This window comes from Ochotona curzoniae, unplaced genomic scaffold (assembly GCF_017591425.1).
Source record: "Ochotona curzoniae isolate NIBS_2020 unplaced genomic scaffold, NIBS_Ocur_1.0 scaffold_3208, whole genome shotgun sequence".
NCBI lineage: Eukaryota > Metazoa > Chordata > Mammalia > Lagomorpha > Ochotonidae > Ochotona > Ochotona curzoniae.
This window is the reverse complement of record NW_024467106.1, coordinates 26,828,569-26,846,229: the sequence shown is the minus strand read 5'-3', so window position 1 is coordinate 26,846,229 and position 17,661 is coordinate 26,828,569. Positions and strand designations below refer to the sequence as shown.

The following is a 17,661-nucleotide window of genomic DNA, read 5'->3' as shown; positions in this document are numbered from 1 at the left end:
ACTTCTTAGAAAAGTCATTAAAGCACAGGCAGTCAAAGCCAAAAAACAAACAAATGGGACTACATCAAACTAAAAAACTTGTGTACTGCAAAGGAAATGATCAACAAAGCAAAGAAGCAATCAACATAACAGGAAAAAAAAATCTTTGCATTACTATACAACCAATAGGGAAGTAATAGCCAAAACTGACAATGAGCTTCAGAAACTCAATGACAAAACAACCCTGTGAATAAATGGGTGAAGCAAATGAATAGACATTTTTCAAAAGAACTAATTCAAATTGTCAACAGACATGAAAAAATGCTCAGGTTCCCTAGCTATCAGGGAAATACAAATGAAAACCACATTGAGGTTCCACCTAACCCCAGTGAGATGTTGGTCTACATTCAGAACCCCACTAACACCACCTGCTGGCATGGATGTGAGGAGAAAGGTACCTTCCTTCACCATTGGTGGGAGTGTAGGCTGGTACAACCACTATGGAAATCAGTATAGAGAGTGCTAAGAGAACTGAAAACTGACCTGCATTCTGACTCAGCTATCCCACTTCTGGGAAGATATCCAAAGAAAATGAAATCTGCATAAGAGAAAGGGATCCATAATCCTATGTTTATAGTAGCACAGTCTAAAACAGCAAAGACATGGAAACAACCCAGATGCCCGTTCAAACACTAGTAGATTAAGCTGTGGTACATCTACTCTATGGAATACTACTTTGTCATTCAAAAGAATGAACTTCTGCCATTTACACCTAAATGGTCTCAACTAGAAACCATTATCTTCAGTGAAATAAGTCAACCCTAAAAGGACAAATATTATATTTCCTCTTGATTTAAGGCAACCTTCATGGAAAATATGAGAGTGATAACCCTTTCAATATTGTTTTGCTTATATCTAGGAGGATTTGATTCATTTAAAAAAGTTTTGATTTTTCTTATTAATTTCCTCAATGACTCTTAAGTCATACAATAATATCATTTGCTTCAGAAAAGTCTTTTTCTTTTTCATTTCTTCAGTGACACATTGATCATTCAGTAGCATGTTAATTAATTTCATGTTATTGTAAATGCTCTGTTTTCTTCCTGTTGTTGATTTTGTTTTATGTTTTTTGTTTAAAGGCATGCATAGTAACTGTGTAGTAGAGACTATCACATATAGATATGCATCTCTACTTACAAATCAGAGACTGACGAATTCAATGAAACTGTTGAATGTATCTTTTTTTTTTTAAGATTTATTTATTTTTATTGGAAAGGCAGATATACACAGAGGAGGAGAAACAGAGAGGAAGATCTTCATTCTAATGGCTCACTCCCCAAGTGGCCGCAACAGCTGGAGCTGGCCAATCCAAAGCCAGGAGCCAGGGGCCCCTTCTGGGTCTCCCACGCGGGTGCAGGATCCCAAAGCTTTGGCCTATCCTCAACTGCATTCCCAGGCTACAGGCAGGGAGCTGGATGGGAAGCAGGGTTGCTGGGACACGACCGGCACCCATACAAGATCCCAGCACGCTCAAGGCGAGGACTTTAACTGCTACGCAGTTGGCACCAGGCCCAAATGTATCTTGACAATAGGTTTCTAGACTCTCTGCCACTGTTCAGGACCAGATGTCAGGATAAATGATGGTCTTATGACTGACTGTGAAGGACTATACTATTGCAATAACATGAGAAAAGTAAGTGGGGAGGTAGGAGTGAAGGGGATTTGGGGTACAGGGAAGGGAAATCCCAGAGCCCAGAGCCTATGGAACTGTGCCATGGAATAATAAAACACATTTTTTTTTTAAAAAAAGAATGCTTCTAGCAGAATATTTTCAATCGTCAAAACTCAGAAGCAGTCTAAATGTATGAACAGTATTAGAGATAAAGCTAGGGTATACTGACATAGCAGATTTATATTCAGCGTGGAAATAAATATACTGAAGCTTCACATAATACAAATGAACCCCACAAAGATAAAACTGAAAGAAGCCAGATGTAAAAGACTGACTCCATTTTGGGTTAAGTAGGCAAAACTCAGGACAGTCCTATTCAAAACTACTGCAGTATGGAGATGGTTAATGACTAGTGATTCAAAAGCGAACAGAATCTCTGGAAATACTCTATTTCTTGACCTAGCTTGAGGATCAATAAATTATAGCCACGTGTCAAACCTAATATCCTTTGCATTTTTGAATGACTCAAAAATAACTTTTAAAATATTTTATGCTATGTGAAAAATTTTATCAAAAAGCAATGCAATAAAAAAGTGTTATTTGAACATATCTGTATTACCTTGGTTGTGTACTGTATAAAAGCTGCTTTTATGTTACAATAACAAATTTGTGTAGTTGGAACACAGATTATTGTGTGAATATAACACCAAGATTATTTTTTGTTTGGTCCTTAAAAGGAAAAAAATTATCCACCACTCATTATTTTGGGGCTGCTATGATAATAATAATAATTCAAAAATTATTTAATAATTTAATATTAATATTATCTAATAACAAATTTTTAAAGGTAGAGTAAGTCACAATCAACAGAAACCTTTTTTCTGCAGGATAGACAGGAATCAGAAAAACCTCTTAGTAGTAAAGGATTACTCACTCTAAGCAATGCAACTAAAATCTGCAAAGCACTGCTCTTAAGCAGCATCCACTTAAATAGGGACCCTCATATAACAGGTGCATTTCAGAAAGCGGGTTTTGAGAGGCATTTTCACACTCATTTGCAAGAATGTAGTGAACCACCGCTGGCCGGGCATGTTAAGAGGGCTCTGGGACAGCAGAATCACTGTTCTGCATTATGAAACAGCTTCAACAGAGTCCACCAGATGACTGATGAGGAATGAGTCTTGTATTAAAACAGTAAGACAGGCAGAATAAGCTCACCCTTCCATACACCTATATTTAAAACAACACATATCACAGAGTCCATACCTCTCCATTTTCAAAAGTTATTTCTCGGACAAGAGGAACACATTTATCTTGAATCCAATTGTAAGTCACGTCAAAATTTGTCATAGATCCCAAATACACCATATCTGGAGCTGAATGCTGTTAGAAAAATAGGGAGAAAGACACATCCTTAAATTCATTTATGAACCCAAAAAATCTACAGGAGACAGAAAATAAACATAACAAATGGAAAGCTTGAGGACAGCATTGTAGTTGGTAAAAAGTTGATATTTCTGGGGTTGAGCACCGTGGCCCAGTAGATCATGACAAGCAATTTACAGCAACTGCACTCCGTATTGGCAACAGTTCATGTCCTCGCTGTCTCACTTCTGATGTACTGCTCTACTAATGGCCTGGGAAGAGCAGCAGAAGATGGCTGAAGTACTTGGGCCCTGCTACCCCTGCGGGAGATGGGGATGAGGCTGTTGGCTTCAGTATGAACCACTGCAAGTCAGTGTGTCTATGTGGGGAGTAAATGGAGAAGCTAAGAAACTTCTCCACAGGAATATATCTAGAGTGTGGGTGATGTAGCTTTCAAACCCAGACACAATACCACACTCTATATACTCCTAACTAGCTCGGTACAATGGGAAAAACTGTATTGGATTCTGATAATCCAATAATGGCACTATATGTACAAATTAGTAGTAAAGCAATGCATTTCCAAAAAACAGAAGCTAGGGTTTAAATATGGTTTAAATCGCTCTCCTGGGGTCCTTACGGTAGAACCACATTTCGTAGCAGGTTGTGTAAGGTATGTCACCTCTAAGAGGTGGGGGCCTAGTTGGGCATGATTAGACGATTGTAGGTGCTCTCCTGAGAAGGCATTCATACATCTCCTGAGGGTCCTGGGTACTTCTTGTGAAAGTAAACTGTCATGTAATGGCATGACTAACCTCCTGTTGATTTCCACTTTCCAGTTTCACCATTTCTATTCCTCTGCCAAGTACTGATGCAGTCCAAGGAAACACATCAGAGGCAAAACACATGAAGCCACAAAATCTTGAATTTCAGCTTCTAAAACATTGAGCCAAATAAACCTCTTTTCTTTACAAACTACATATCCTCAGCTATTTGTTGTAGAAATAGAAAATGATTCAGTAAACTGATTTCAAATAGGAAATGGAACTTCAAAGGAAAAAAATCACTTCTCTGATTACAAAAGATTAAACCTTCTAATGTCAAAATGTCAACATCCTGAACAAATATCCATAGATATCTTATTCTCTGTCTGTATAAAATTGCAATGACTGGCCTAGGCTGGTCTATGATAACACATACCATGACTTCTGCCTCTTCATTGTGGCTATAATTATCTGGTCCTAAATGGTTTCACATTTAGACACTTAAAGTTTCTTCGCTCAAGGACCAAAAATAACCCTGTTGCTACTCATTTTCTGGCAACTATTAGGTGAATTTATACCATTTAGGACCTTAGCTTTATGATATATCCACGAGTGATGACCACAAATCATTGAAGTGTCTCTTGCAGTTAGCTCTCAGGAGGTGTGAGTTTGGCACAGCAGTTAAGACAGGCATTTTTCAAAGGATAAAATACATATGGCCAACAGACACATGAAAAGACATTTAATGAAGCCAACAGGGAAAGATAAATAATCACAGAGTTTTCACCTCACCCAGCCTGTATGCCTATTATCCAAAACTCAGAAAATAACAAATGCTGGTGAGGATGTGGGGAAAACAATAGCCTAGTATGCTACTGATAGACATGCAAACTGACAGAACCAACATCTGAAACGGAGTATGGAGATTCCTCACAAATCTGAAAAAAAAAAAAAACATCTACCATATGACCCACCTATACCATTTCTGGGAATTTACCTAGAAAAAATGAGATCAGCATATAAAAGATTTATATCTACATTCTCATGTGTATATCAGCTCAATTTACAATAGCTAATATATAGAATCAAGTCTGATATCCATCAACAGATACGGGATAAAGAAATTGTGGTATATATATTAAAGAATCCTACCTCCTACATGGTAATAAAAAATAATGAAATCCTGTCTTTTGCAACAAAATGGATGCAACTAGAGAATATTGTCCTCAGTGAATTAAACCAGTTCCCAGAAGATGAATATGCTTTTCTGGTTTGTGATAACTAATATGTAGAGTGCAAAAAAAAATAATTTTTATGAAACTGACATTTTGAGATTTGATTATTGTTTAGCCCTTATCTATACTCCTAAGGAACAACAGGCTCTTTTCAACTTACCAGTTGAGTTCTTTATTTAGTGGAAAGTTAAATCTGTGCCAAAGTAAATTATGTCACTGAAAACATTAGAAGAAAAATGAGAAAGAAAAGTGGAAATTCAGTAGGAACCTTGGGGCAAGGACAATAGGGTAAGACATACTATGTTCTCAAAACTGTATATAAAAAATAGATGAAGTTTGGTCCCTTTACATAAGTAATTTTATAAAAAGAAAAAAATAAAATGAAGGGGGTGGGGGAATAAGACCCTACCAGGAAAATCACCTCTTATTACAGAGTACCTGGGTTCTGGCGCCAATTATGATGCCAAGACTAGGTTCCTAATGTATTCTGAGAAGTAGCAATTGATGATTCCCAGACACTCATTAGAAACACTCAGACTGAGTTCCAAGCTTCTGCATTAGCCCCAGCCTGGGTATTGCAGGCATTTAAGGAGTGAACCAGCAGAGACAAAATTTCAGTTTCTCAAATAAGCAAACTCTAAATTCATTAACTCCTAGGAATATGGTGGGTTAAGCTGCTATTTGGCAAAGCTACATCCCAACTGGAGTGCTGAGAATGCAGCCCTGCCTTTGCTTCAAACCCAACTTCCTCCTATTGCACATCGTGGGATGCAGCAATAATGGCTCAAGTCTTTGGGGCCTTGCCACCAATGAGAGAAACCTGTCAGAATTCCTGGCTCCTAGCTTCAGCCTGGTCCAGCAAATGAACCAGCAAATAAAAGATCTCTATTTACCCCAATAGTGCTAAATATTGACTTCCAGAGTAAATTCAAAGCAAAGGCTAGAAAAGACAAAAAAAAAAAAAAGAAAAGAAAGAAAGATATTTTGCACAATAGTGAAGACGCTCGTAAGAAAACCCAAACCCCATATCAGAGTTTTTGGGTTTGAGACCTGGCTCCATTCCTAACCCCAGTTTTCAGCTAATACAGATGGTGGGATATAGCAGCAGTTAATGACTCAAGTAGCTGCCGCCCATGTTGGAGACCTGGACTGTTACCAGCCTTGCCCAATCTTGGCTGCTGCAGCCATCCAGACTGTGAACCTCCAAGTAAGAAATCTTCCTCTGTCACTCACGCAAAGCTTCAAATAAATAAAATTTAAAACAAAATTAAAAAACAAGAGAGCCAATGGTAAATGCTTTTTTTAAAAAAGGCATATTGGTGAGGGAATTCCTAACCACATCTTTACAACTTACTGCATATGAGACTTCAAGCCTCTGCAGATCTATCTTTACTTGGAAAATTTGGATTAGCACAAGATGATATATCAAGGCATGTTCTACTTAAATTCTAAATTTTTTTGGACATTAACACATATGCAATTATACTGTGCAGGTATTTAAATTACATCAGATATACATTAAGAAATAGCAACTTACCCCTGGTGGTTTGTAGATTATGTTGTCTCCACTATATCTTTCCGGCTTTGAAACATCCCTAACAGGAAGGGAAAAAGAGTAGAAAAACTTTTTAATAATAGCAATACTATGCCTGAAAGAAACAGAGATAGTTTTTTATTTTGCAATAAATAAATACTTGAATACAAACATATTTATACTTATAAATACTTGAAACTTGAAATGGAACACCAAAAAAAGGCATTCATGTAAAGGAATTATTTAATACAAGTCAGATTTTTTTTTTTAATTTTACTTCTTTTTAATATTATCATTTTATGATACAATTACATAGGCCCTGGGATTTCCCTTATCCCCTCCCCTGATTCCCTCCTCCACCTCATTGAGTTCCCCTATACAATTATTACAGAATAGCTCTTCATACACAATCATATGTTCATCAATGTGGGCATGAACAATGGCAGAGAGTCCAGCATCCTATTGTCAAGATACAGTAAACAGTTTCATTGGGAGTCATCTGGAAGTAGAGATGCATACTGCGTTGTATCCTCACATCTGGACATGAGAGTCTCCATTAAACAGTTACTATACATCTCCTTAAATGAAAAGCCACAATACAAAATCAAGAGCAGGAAGAAATGTACAAATTTGCAATGCCACGAATTTAAAAAACATGCTACTAGATATGATAGTCTCCATTAAAGAGTTACTATACAACCCTTTAAATGAAAAGCCACAAAACAGAGTAAAAAAAAAAAAGAGAGAAATTAACATCATGAAGTTAAATAACATGCTACTGAATGACTAATTTGTCACTGAAGAAGTGAAAAAGAAAATCAAGAACCTTCTTGAAGAAAATGATGCTACTGTACGACATCTGAGTCATTGAAGAATTTAATCAAGAGAAAGTGTTCTGAAGCAATGAAACTAACCAAAATAAATCAAAACCCATGAGATACAGTTTCCATTGATCTTTGTTGGTGAGATATGTCTCCTGTAGGCAACAAATAGATGGGTTTTGGTTTTTAATCCAGTCTACTAATCCACGACGTTTCATTGACCAGTTTAAGCTGTTTACATTCAGGGTTAATATGAATGGGTGGTAATTTGGTTCTGTCATTTTAGGAATGGGTTGTTCGTTGATTTAGTCTTCTGTTGTTATTTTACTGGGATGTTCTTCACATTTGTCTTTGGTTTTGGTGGTCGCTATTCCTTTTCTCTGTCAAGAGAACATCTTGAAGTATCATTTGTAGGGCAGGTTCAGAAGAGACATATTCTTTTAACTTTTCTTTACTGTGGAAGAATTTTATTTCATTTTCAAAGACAAAGAAAAGCTTTGCTGGGTACATTATCCTAGGCCGACAATTTTTTCTTTTAGAATCTGGAATATGTTACTCCATTCTCTTCTTGCCTATAGAGCTTCCTGTGAGAGATCGCCTGTGAGTTTAACTGGCATTCCTTTATATGTCAGTTGATTTTTTTCATGTGCACATTTAAGGATCTTTTCCTTATGTTCGATTGAAGAGAGCTTGAGTATCACGTGTCTTGGTGAAGACCACTTTTGATCAAGCCTGTTGGGAGTTCTGTGCCCTTCCTGGATGTTGTTTCCCATTTTTTTCTCTAGAGTAGGGAAATTTTCTCTTATTATTTCATTAAATACATTTGCAAACTTGGCTTCTCTTTCTGCACCTTCTGGGACATCCATAACACTTAGATTTGGCCTCTTAATGGTGTTTTTCAATTTTTGAATACTTTTTTTGGCCTGATCCAACTCTGCTTCCAGCTTTTTATTTGTTTCCCCTTAGTGACAGGAAATATCTTCTAATCCTGAGATTTTTTCTTCTGCCTCCTTCATTCTATTTTGGAGACTCCCCACTGTACTTTTAATTTGCTCCTCTGTATTCTTCATTTCTGATATGTCAGCTTCCATTTCATTCATTTCCAGTGTGACTTATTCCTTGAATTCGTTGAATGACTGCTTTATATGCTTCTCATTGTTGATAAGAAGTTTTATAACAAGTGTTTTGAATTCTATATCCCCCATTTTCTCGATGTCTTCTTCAGTGAACTCTGAGGTTGGCAAAGGGTTTTGCTCCTTTGCAGGGGAGTCTTCAGTAATATTCACTGTGCCTTTGTCTCTTCTTTTGTTCTTGGTCATTGTACTTCTGGTTATCAGATGCTTCTCCTTGGGGAAGGTTTCTAAACTGTGTCACCCACAGGTCTACAATGCGATTTCACTTATTGCAGTAGGTACATAGCTCTTTGTTTGCAGTCACTTGTGTCACTCCCTCCAGCGAGTTCCAGGTCAGGGTTCCTATGTTAGATTTCCACAAAGAACTCCGTAGCCCTAGCTCCTGGCTCACCCTCTCCACCACCCGTGATCCTGTGCTGAGACTGCACTGTTGTCTGCACAACCTTTCTCCCACTTCTGGTTTGGAGTAGGTTCCAGGATTAGGGAGACATTGGGAGTCCTATACAGCTAGGTTGTTGGTAGTGCTAATAATGTTGGTACCTGTTGGCCGATAGGTCTGAGGGCCATACGGACCTATTTTGATCCGTTCGATGCCACAGTCAGTATTATTTTCCTGTGAGACCAGTGCAATGCACTGAGCTCAGCACATGTGCAGTTGACTGTTGTCCCCTGCAGTCTTAAATTCTTTGCCACACTGTAAGAAATGGAGGTTGATGTGCCAATATTAAAGTTCTTGATCTGTTGGTCATTAGGTCTGAGGGCTATCCGGATCTGTCTTGGGTGGAACCTTGTTGCTGGTGGAGTTTCAACTGCTAGTAGAGTTCAGATCGCCATTTGCTGAATGCCGCTGGTGTATCAGTCACTGCAAAAACCACACCGTTGTGTCTGCTGCTTTCCTGTGTCGTCAGCTTCCAGGTACCCCTCTGCTGTTGTTCTGTCCTCTTCCATTTCCTGGAATGTGCCCTCTCTACTTCACACTGGCTAATTATTTCTCCGTCTGTTTAAACATGTCCTTACCCTTTCCAGCCATCTTGATTCTCCCCCACGTCAGATTTTTCTAAAGGAAAATTTTAGTTGTTATTGCAAATATAGGCTATGAAATTGGACTGGCAGTTTAAGTACTAAAAAAGTTAACTCCTGGTGAGAAGTGCCTTGCCTAGCAGTAAAGACAACTGCATCTCACATGAGAATGCCCATGGCTGAATCTCAGCTCCTCACCCAACTCCTTCTTCCTGGGAATGCACGCCCTGGGAGGCAAAAAATGATGTTCGTCACCCAGATTGAGTCCTACCTCTTGTTTTGGCTTGGACCATTCTTGTGGGCATTAAAGGAATGAATCAACGAATCAAAATTGTTTCTCTCTGTTTCTCAAATAAATAAAATAAATTTTTTAAAACACAACTGCTTTGGACCTATTTTCTAATATCATTATTGAGTCACATAGACTATAACTACATTATCATTTGCTTGTAGGTCAGATTCTTCCATAATTTTCCTGCTTTTACATTTTTTTAAGACTAAAACTCCTTAAAAACAGATAAAATAATCTATATTACTAAAATATAGTGCCATGTTGTCATTTCCTTCACTTTTTCATATGATCTGACATATAATGGATACTGAAAAATATTTAAGACTTATTTTTTATTTTTATTTGAAAGGCAGAGTAACAGAGAAGACACTGAGAGAAAGATTTTCCATTTGCTGTTTCACTTCATAATGGCCCCAATCACTGGAACTGAACTAATCAGAAGCCAGGAGTCAGAAACTTCGTCTGGATCTCTAACGTGGATGCAGGGCTCAAGGACTTGAATCATCCTTTACTGCTTTTTCAGGCCCCAAGTAAGCAGGGAGCTGGATCAGCAGTGGAGCAGCTGTAACATGAACCGGTGCCCACATTGGACACTAGCACTATAGTGGACGTTTGTCTTACCACACTCAGCACCAACTCTAAAAACACTTATTTTTAAGATTTCTTTATTTGAAAAGCAGAGTTTGAGATCTTCTATCTGAAGACTCACTGCACAAATGGCAGTAACAGCTGAGGCTAGGCCAGGCCAAAGTTAAGAGTCTGAGAATAGATGTGACAGGGATCTATGTGCTTTTGTTGCCTTTCTGGGCAGCAAGGAGCTGGACTAGAAGTAGGACAGCTGGGATTCGAACCAACACTCATCTGGGGTGCTAGCACTGCAGGTGGCAGCTTAAACTACTGTGCCTCAATGCCAGCCTCTATAGGTATTTACTGATTAACTGTACAACAAATTTTGCATTAACTTTCTCTCTATATAAATTAGTTTTGGATTAACTGAACACTAAGATATTTCTCATTATAGTAGTGCAGCAGATAGAGGTGAGAAGTGCTCACCAAGATTGATGAAGTGGGTACAGAAAAAAAGAACATGGTTTACTCATTCATTCATTCACTCAATGACAATTTACTATGTGCTTCTTTATACCAGGCATGATCCTGACAGTGGGTATACAGCAGTGATCCAGAAAGACAGAAACCTCACTCTCAGAGCTGACAGCTTGGCAGAGGGAGATACAAAAAGCATATGTTTATTCATTATTCATATTATCAGGCCAAGAACGTCCCCATAAGAAGAAATCCAGGGGAAGCCCTTCCTCATACAGGAACAGGAAGGGCAAGGGCTCCAGTTCACAAGCTGGTGGCAATGTTTGAGGATAAGCAGTCAGGTCTGTTTAGCTGGGGAACAGAACCTGAATGTCACTGGGGAGGGGTTTCACCTACTAACTCTGTATGTTGATCCTCAAAAAATAATGCTGTCAGTAAAATACACACACACAAACAAAATCTACAGAATATCAAAACAAGGACAGTTACAAAGTTGAGGGAATACACTGTGCCAGAAATTTAGGCTGCACTCAAGGTGGCTATTGTAATTGAGATTAACAGTTATGAACTAACATAAAATAATAAGGCATGGAAGTTAAAGGATGGCTGAGATAACCTCTGATAAGAAAGATTCCGGATAGAACCATTAATTCTATTTTGAGGGAAAGAAAAATAAAACAGAGAAAGTCATAGACACAGCAGAAAAAGTGAAAGCGGAGGTTAGTGTAACATCCAGAAGACAATCTGGAGTTTTAAGATCCAAAAAGGCCGTTAGACTTGATAATTAACACCCTGCTAATTTTGAGCTGTGATGAGACAAGTTTCATTACAGAGATGGATGTGAAAGTCAGCGGCCAAGTATTTAAAGTTTTTGTGTTGCTTAGAGTTTGAGAAAATCAAGGCAGACAAGCAAAAACTAACTTGGAAAAATGTAAGAAGAAAGAAAAGAGTACGCCCCTGCTGGGTTGTGGCTTCCACTGGTGAGGGCAAGAGCCAGATTGGTGGCAGTGGGCTGGGCTGGACATGGCTACAGCCTCCACCGGCGCAGGATTTGACTGGGTCGGGGGATTGGCACACTGAACTAGACTCCAGCACCCACTGCTACTTGTAAGAGCCAGGGTGAATGTAGCACAGGTAGGGCTAGGTCTTTGATGCCCATGGAACCATATGAAAGCTGTGTCTGGGCATGGATCAGGTATTGCTGGGATGCAACATCCAACAGTAAGAACCAAAATGGGTATGGGCCAGTTGAGCAAGACTGAAGGCAGACAAAGTCAACCTGGGCCAAGGACCCACTGGTATGCACAAGAACTGCCACTGGGAGGAGACCCAATAGAGGTGTATGAGAAATTTTTTCATCAGGACACAGTCCCTGCAGGTAAGTGCAAGGCAAGAAGCACTCCAGACCAATAGCACCTGCTGGCATACATGTGGGTCATGTCTGTGGACATACCGGGCTGGACCAATTCATAACATTCACTGGAAGATCTGAGAACCAGGACAGAGTACATGAAGAGCCAGGTTGGGTTGCAACACCAGCCAATTCACATTAGGGATGGGACATGGATCAGGCTGGGCTGAGCTAAGCTGCTGCACCCACCAGCAGGAACTGGAACTGGGGGCAGACTAAACTGAACCAGGCTGTACAATATGATAGCGGATGTTTAAGTGAGGTGAGTCAGGCCAGCTGGGGTCAGTGGGTGCCGGATTCGTGAGGCCTGGGGGTCAGGGGGAAGTGGGGCACATGTTGCCTGGCCTGGATCCTGGGGCCTGCCAGCAACGTGGGTGCTAGGTTTGTGAGTCCCAGGGGTGGGAGATCTGGTGGGGCTTGGGTCACTGGCTTGGGTTCTTGGACCTGCCTGTGAGGTGGGTGCTGGGTTCATGAGCCCTGGGGGTGGGAGATCCAGCAGGGCTCAGGTCTCCTGACCCAGGTCCTAGGGCCTGCCTACGAGGTAGGTGCCAGGATCATGATCCCAGGAGCTGAAGATCTGGTGGGTCTCAGGTGGCCTGGCCCAGGTCGTTGGACTCATCTGCAAGAATATGCTCTCTTCAATGAAACAGTTGGAGCAGTGGACGCAGACCCTGATGCACATGGAGAATATGGCAGCCCATTTGGTGCCATAGCAGAGGAAGGAGAACACAGCAAATTGGACAACTACCTCAGCCAAACGATGACAGCAAAAATCTGGGTGAATGAAAACCTGAGGTTGACTACGTCAGCCAATGGACACTGGGAGGATCGCATCATCTTTGGATTGGCAAAATTGACAGCATTTCAGAACTATCCAAACCACTTGGGCAGAAACCTCGGGATATGTAGACACCAGGACCCTGGGTTGATATCGGGTGGCAGTTGCCCATCCCTGGGCACTAGGACATTTGGGAAGCTGGGTGTGGCTTCCCCCTTTGTCTTTTCCCTTCCCCTAGAAACAAAAAGAAGAAAGAGCAAATTTGGAAATAATTACTTCACCCACTTATCCCTAACCCTCAATCCTTCCCACCCTGATCAATCATGTAATTATCATGAAAATAAAAATAAAAAGAAAGAAAGAAAAGAGAGATGATATAGCTCCAAAGATAAAAGGTGGGTCAAGAAAGAAACATGTTTTTAGAAGGAAAGCAATTCATGAAAAGAATCAGCTTGAAAACAAAATAGTAATAACAATTGATGGCTCAAAGCTCTAGAATTTAAGGAAATGGTTAGAAGGATACCAGACAAAACCTTTACGAAGGAAGAATTTTGGTTTTTTTTCTACTTTTTAAACATTTTATTTTGTTTTTGATAATTTTTTAGGAGAAATATTCCTAAGAGATAGGCAAGATATAGAGCAAGGTGACAGAAAATTGAAAATATATGAAGATAAATAAAGTTCATGCTTCTTAAGGATAAAGTGTGTTGTTTTAGTGTGTTACTCTCACCTCATGGCTTAATGTTTGCCCTGGTACAGTGTCAATAATGAGTTGAATAACTGGATACGTGAATTCATTGTTAACTTGTCCATTTTTTTCTAACATAATGAAACACAATAGGCTAAGGAAACAAACATGCTTTCAAACCCTTGCTAAAAATTAAGAGTGATGGATTAAGAAGGAGGAGCCAGCATTGTGCGGTACAACTGATTAAACCACCAGTTGTGATGCTGGCAGCCCGTTCAGAATGCCTGCTGGAGTTCCAGCCACCTGTTAATCTACCTGGGAAAGCAACACAAGGTGACCCAAGTACCTGAGTTCCCACAACCTACTTGCAAAACTTAAATGGAGTTCCCAGGGTCTGGGTTTGGTCTGGCCCACCCTTACGTATCATGACCATTTGGGAACTGAATCAGTGAACTGAAGATCTATCTTTCTCTAGTCACTCTGCATTTCAAACAAATAAAAGCAAAAAGAATGGCTGGTAACTTTGAGACGACCAAGATAATCTTCAGAAAGCTCATTTTCAGGAATTTAACATGGCAGCCAAACGAACTCAATAGCATACTGTCAATTAAGACACTTACCCAAATGCAGAAAGGAAGGCACAGTCATCATGCAAAATACTTGCTACTCTTTCAAATACTCTATAGTTGTCTGAATCCTTTTGCTCAAAATATCCAATGATATTTCTTTTGCTGCGCTGTAAAATAAGGCATGTAATTATTTTGCAAATAAACATTTTTATAAACATATTATTTATTTATTACAGTACCAAAACAGCTCCATTTGCTATTCAGCTATCTCCAAATGTTTATCATTTAACACCTAGTTTAAAACTAGTAAAGATGACACTCAGTTGAAACAATTTGGATTACAGTAAAATAAAACTATAAATATTTCCTTCCAGCATTTCATTTTAAGTTTTCAAAAAAAAAATAAACAATCAGTGAGTCTTTTCCTGAATAAGGAAATTAATTATAAAGTGTGTCAAAACATCACATTAACTCATATGGGTCTCTTATTCACTACATGCGTGAGCCAGAAATGTCAAGACTCTATTTTCTGCATAGGTCACTTCTCAGGATTGTGTTTGCAACAAGCATCACTGAGCGAGGTAAGAATCTGCTGCTGGCTGTGAAAAAGTGAGTTCCCCAGGCCCAGTGTCTGCCACAGCCTACTCTAAGTGCAGGGACCCATCATGGCCCCATGTGCTGCCTCGTTAGGACTTAGAGTAAGTAAGAGCAAACATGCCCACAGTGCTTCCTGTGATGTGAGCAATGAAGCTCTTTGTCTCTGACCCATGAGTTTTACTTTTTCTGATAGCATCCATGAAATGATAACTGGTTAGTGTTAACTTCTCAGTAGTACAAAATGAATTTCCAAGCCTGACATGACAATAAGTCATTAAAATTAATCTGTTTTTGCATTTGCTGTTGTTTGTATGACTAGGTATACAAAGAAAAGACATTTCAAAGTTTATTGTTAAGAGAGAGAGATTTTAGGACACTAGACCTGACATACAGGGTTGCCATAGGGAGACAGGAGAGCTGAAAGGTCACTAACAAGGAAGCTTTGGGTGTAGATGCTTGACTGTAACTTCTTCCTCTATATATTCATGCTCTTCCTTGCCCTCAATTAACTCAAATTAGTGCAACTTTCTCCACAAGTTCAGTAAAACATTAGCAATTCCCTTGACAATCAATTCAAGAAAAGTTCAAATCCATAGAATGCCCAGATTTCCTGCTTGCATGAGACAGATTCTAATTAATTACTACATTAATTAAACAAGCAATATTCATTTGATTTAGCAAAAGGTGACAACTTACATCAAGAGAGGTGATTTCTGCTAAGTTCTGAACTTCTTGAACTGGGTCACTTTTTTGCTGTCTGATGTAATCAGCAAGCGCTTTCACCGATCGCTGCCCTCGGTATTCTCTCTTCATCATCATCCCATTACGGAACAACTTGAGAGTTGGGTATTTGCTTATTCTGTATCTCTGGGCTATATCAGCTAAAAGAATGGGAAAAATTAACTTTATCCTCAGACAGCCAGAGTGTTCCCATTAGGCAGTCCAAAAATCGTACAATTACTAAATAAGACATTTTGGTCTATGTCATTCTTTTAACAGTGAGAAAGGAAGAAAAAAATAATTATGATTTCCATTTATATTGTTTAAAAGACCAAATTTTGGACTCACATAGTCTAAGTTTAAATCCTAAATTTGACAATTACTGGTTGTGAAACTAAATTACACGAGCTCCTACTTTTTAATCCATTTACAGAAGGACAATTTTTACCACATACAACTGTTTTAAACAAAATAATACAGATTTTATATATATATATATGTGTGTGTGTATATTAATAGCACTAGGGTAGGACTTTGGCACAGCAGTTAAAATACTGCTTGAACACAGTATCCCATATAGAAGTGCCCAGGTTCAAATCCTAGATCTAATTCTAGCTCCCCACCAATGTGCACGTAGGAGGCAGACAGCGACAGCTAAAGTAACTGTGTTCCTGTACCCACATTAGAGACCCAAACTGAACCCCAGATTCACTGCTTCAGTCTGGGACAGCCTTGGGTGATGCAGGCATTTGGAGAGTGAAATCAAGGCATGGAAGATCTCTCGTCTCTTAACTCTCTCTCTGTCCCCTGCCTTTCAAACAAGTTTTAAAAAGTAGTAATAGTTATGCCTTGTGGTGTTTAGCACAAATTAAAATGTATGATGAAGACAGTAGCAGCATATAAACTGGGAGACCAGGGATAAGCATAAACTAAACTAAATAAAGTATACTAAATTTTTTGCCTAACCCAGGAAGAGGCTAAAGACTTACATTTTGGTCAGTCAAGCTTACATTTTGTTCTCTGTTGGATACACAATAAAAGAATATTAAAGGTATATTACAGGCAGATAGAATATGGGTTCTCAGCAGGGACTGAAAAAATGTCTATGCTATGAATATTACATAATACTTTAGTAAATTCCATGGAGAAGTTCAAGGAAAAATCATGATTGGTTATGAAAAATTTTTAAACAGATACAAGTAGAAAAAGACCAAAGACTATAAATGAAACTGAAAAATTCCTTATTTATGAAATCACAGAAATCTGAAATAACATTAAGATATCCTAGTTTATACATAGGATACTCTGAAACCAGGCACATTTATATATCACAATTCAGAGTATTTTCTAGAAGCAGATTCAGAGTAGATATATTTAAACTCCTGGGTTCAGCCTAGCCAACCTTAGGCTTTGCTAGCATTTAGGATGTGAAACAGCGGATAGAAGTTCTCTATCTCTTTTTTCCCCCTCTCTCTTATAAATATAAAAATAAAGTTTAAAGCAATGCTTGCATGCTGTTAAAGAAAAAATTTCAAGATATAGTAGAAAGCAAGATGTTACATCTAAGAAAAATGGAGAAGAAACTTGAGGATTAAATACAGATATGTATGTATACACAAATACATGTGCTTGCTTGTATGTACCCCTATTAACAAGCACCCTGCCCTGAAAAAAAAAAAAAAACAATAGGAGAAGCTAGAAACGAATTCAGGATTTCCCTAACTATACTTTGCTTTTTGTAATTTTGATTTGAAACCATGGGAATACTCAACATAAAAATATAATTTAATATAATAGAACATTATAATTAAATATAAAGTTGAAAAACTTAATACTAAATTTGTACTAAATTGTACTGAAATTAAGCTCACCATATGTTATGAATAAATTACATGAGAAATTATGGTAATGTCATTGAGAACCAAGAATTTTAGCCTAAGGTAAAAAACATAAAACTGAAAAAAAGCTTCATGGCAACTCTTTGGGCAAAGATTTTTTGGATAAGACCTTACAAGCAGGGGCAGCAAATGTAACAACAA

At 38.6% G+C, this 17,661-nt stretch overlaps 1 protein-coding gene across 1 annotated transcript in view; it reads right to left on the bottom strand.

Annotated features, from left to right (window-relative positions):
* The window catches only part of ERP44 (endoplasmic reticulum protein 44), a 96,380-nt gene that overhangs the window by 20,071 nt on the left and 58,648 nt on the right, over positions 1-17,661 (bottom strand). The window contains exons 5-8 of the mRNA XM_041004288.1: positions 15,599-15,783; positions 14,357-14,472; positions 6,553-6,610; positions 2,918-3,034 (exon numbers count right to left, since the gene is read on the bottom strand). Coding sequence (XP_040860222.1) covers positions 2,918-3,034; positions 6,553-6,610; positions 14,357-14,472; positions 15,599-15,783 — 476 coding nt within the window. The remainder of the gene's footprint in view (positions 1-2,917; positions 3,035-6,552; positions 6,611-14,356; positions 14,473-15,598; positions 15,784-17,661) is intronic.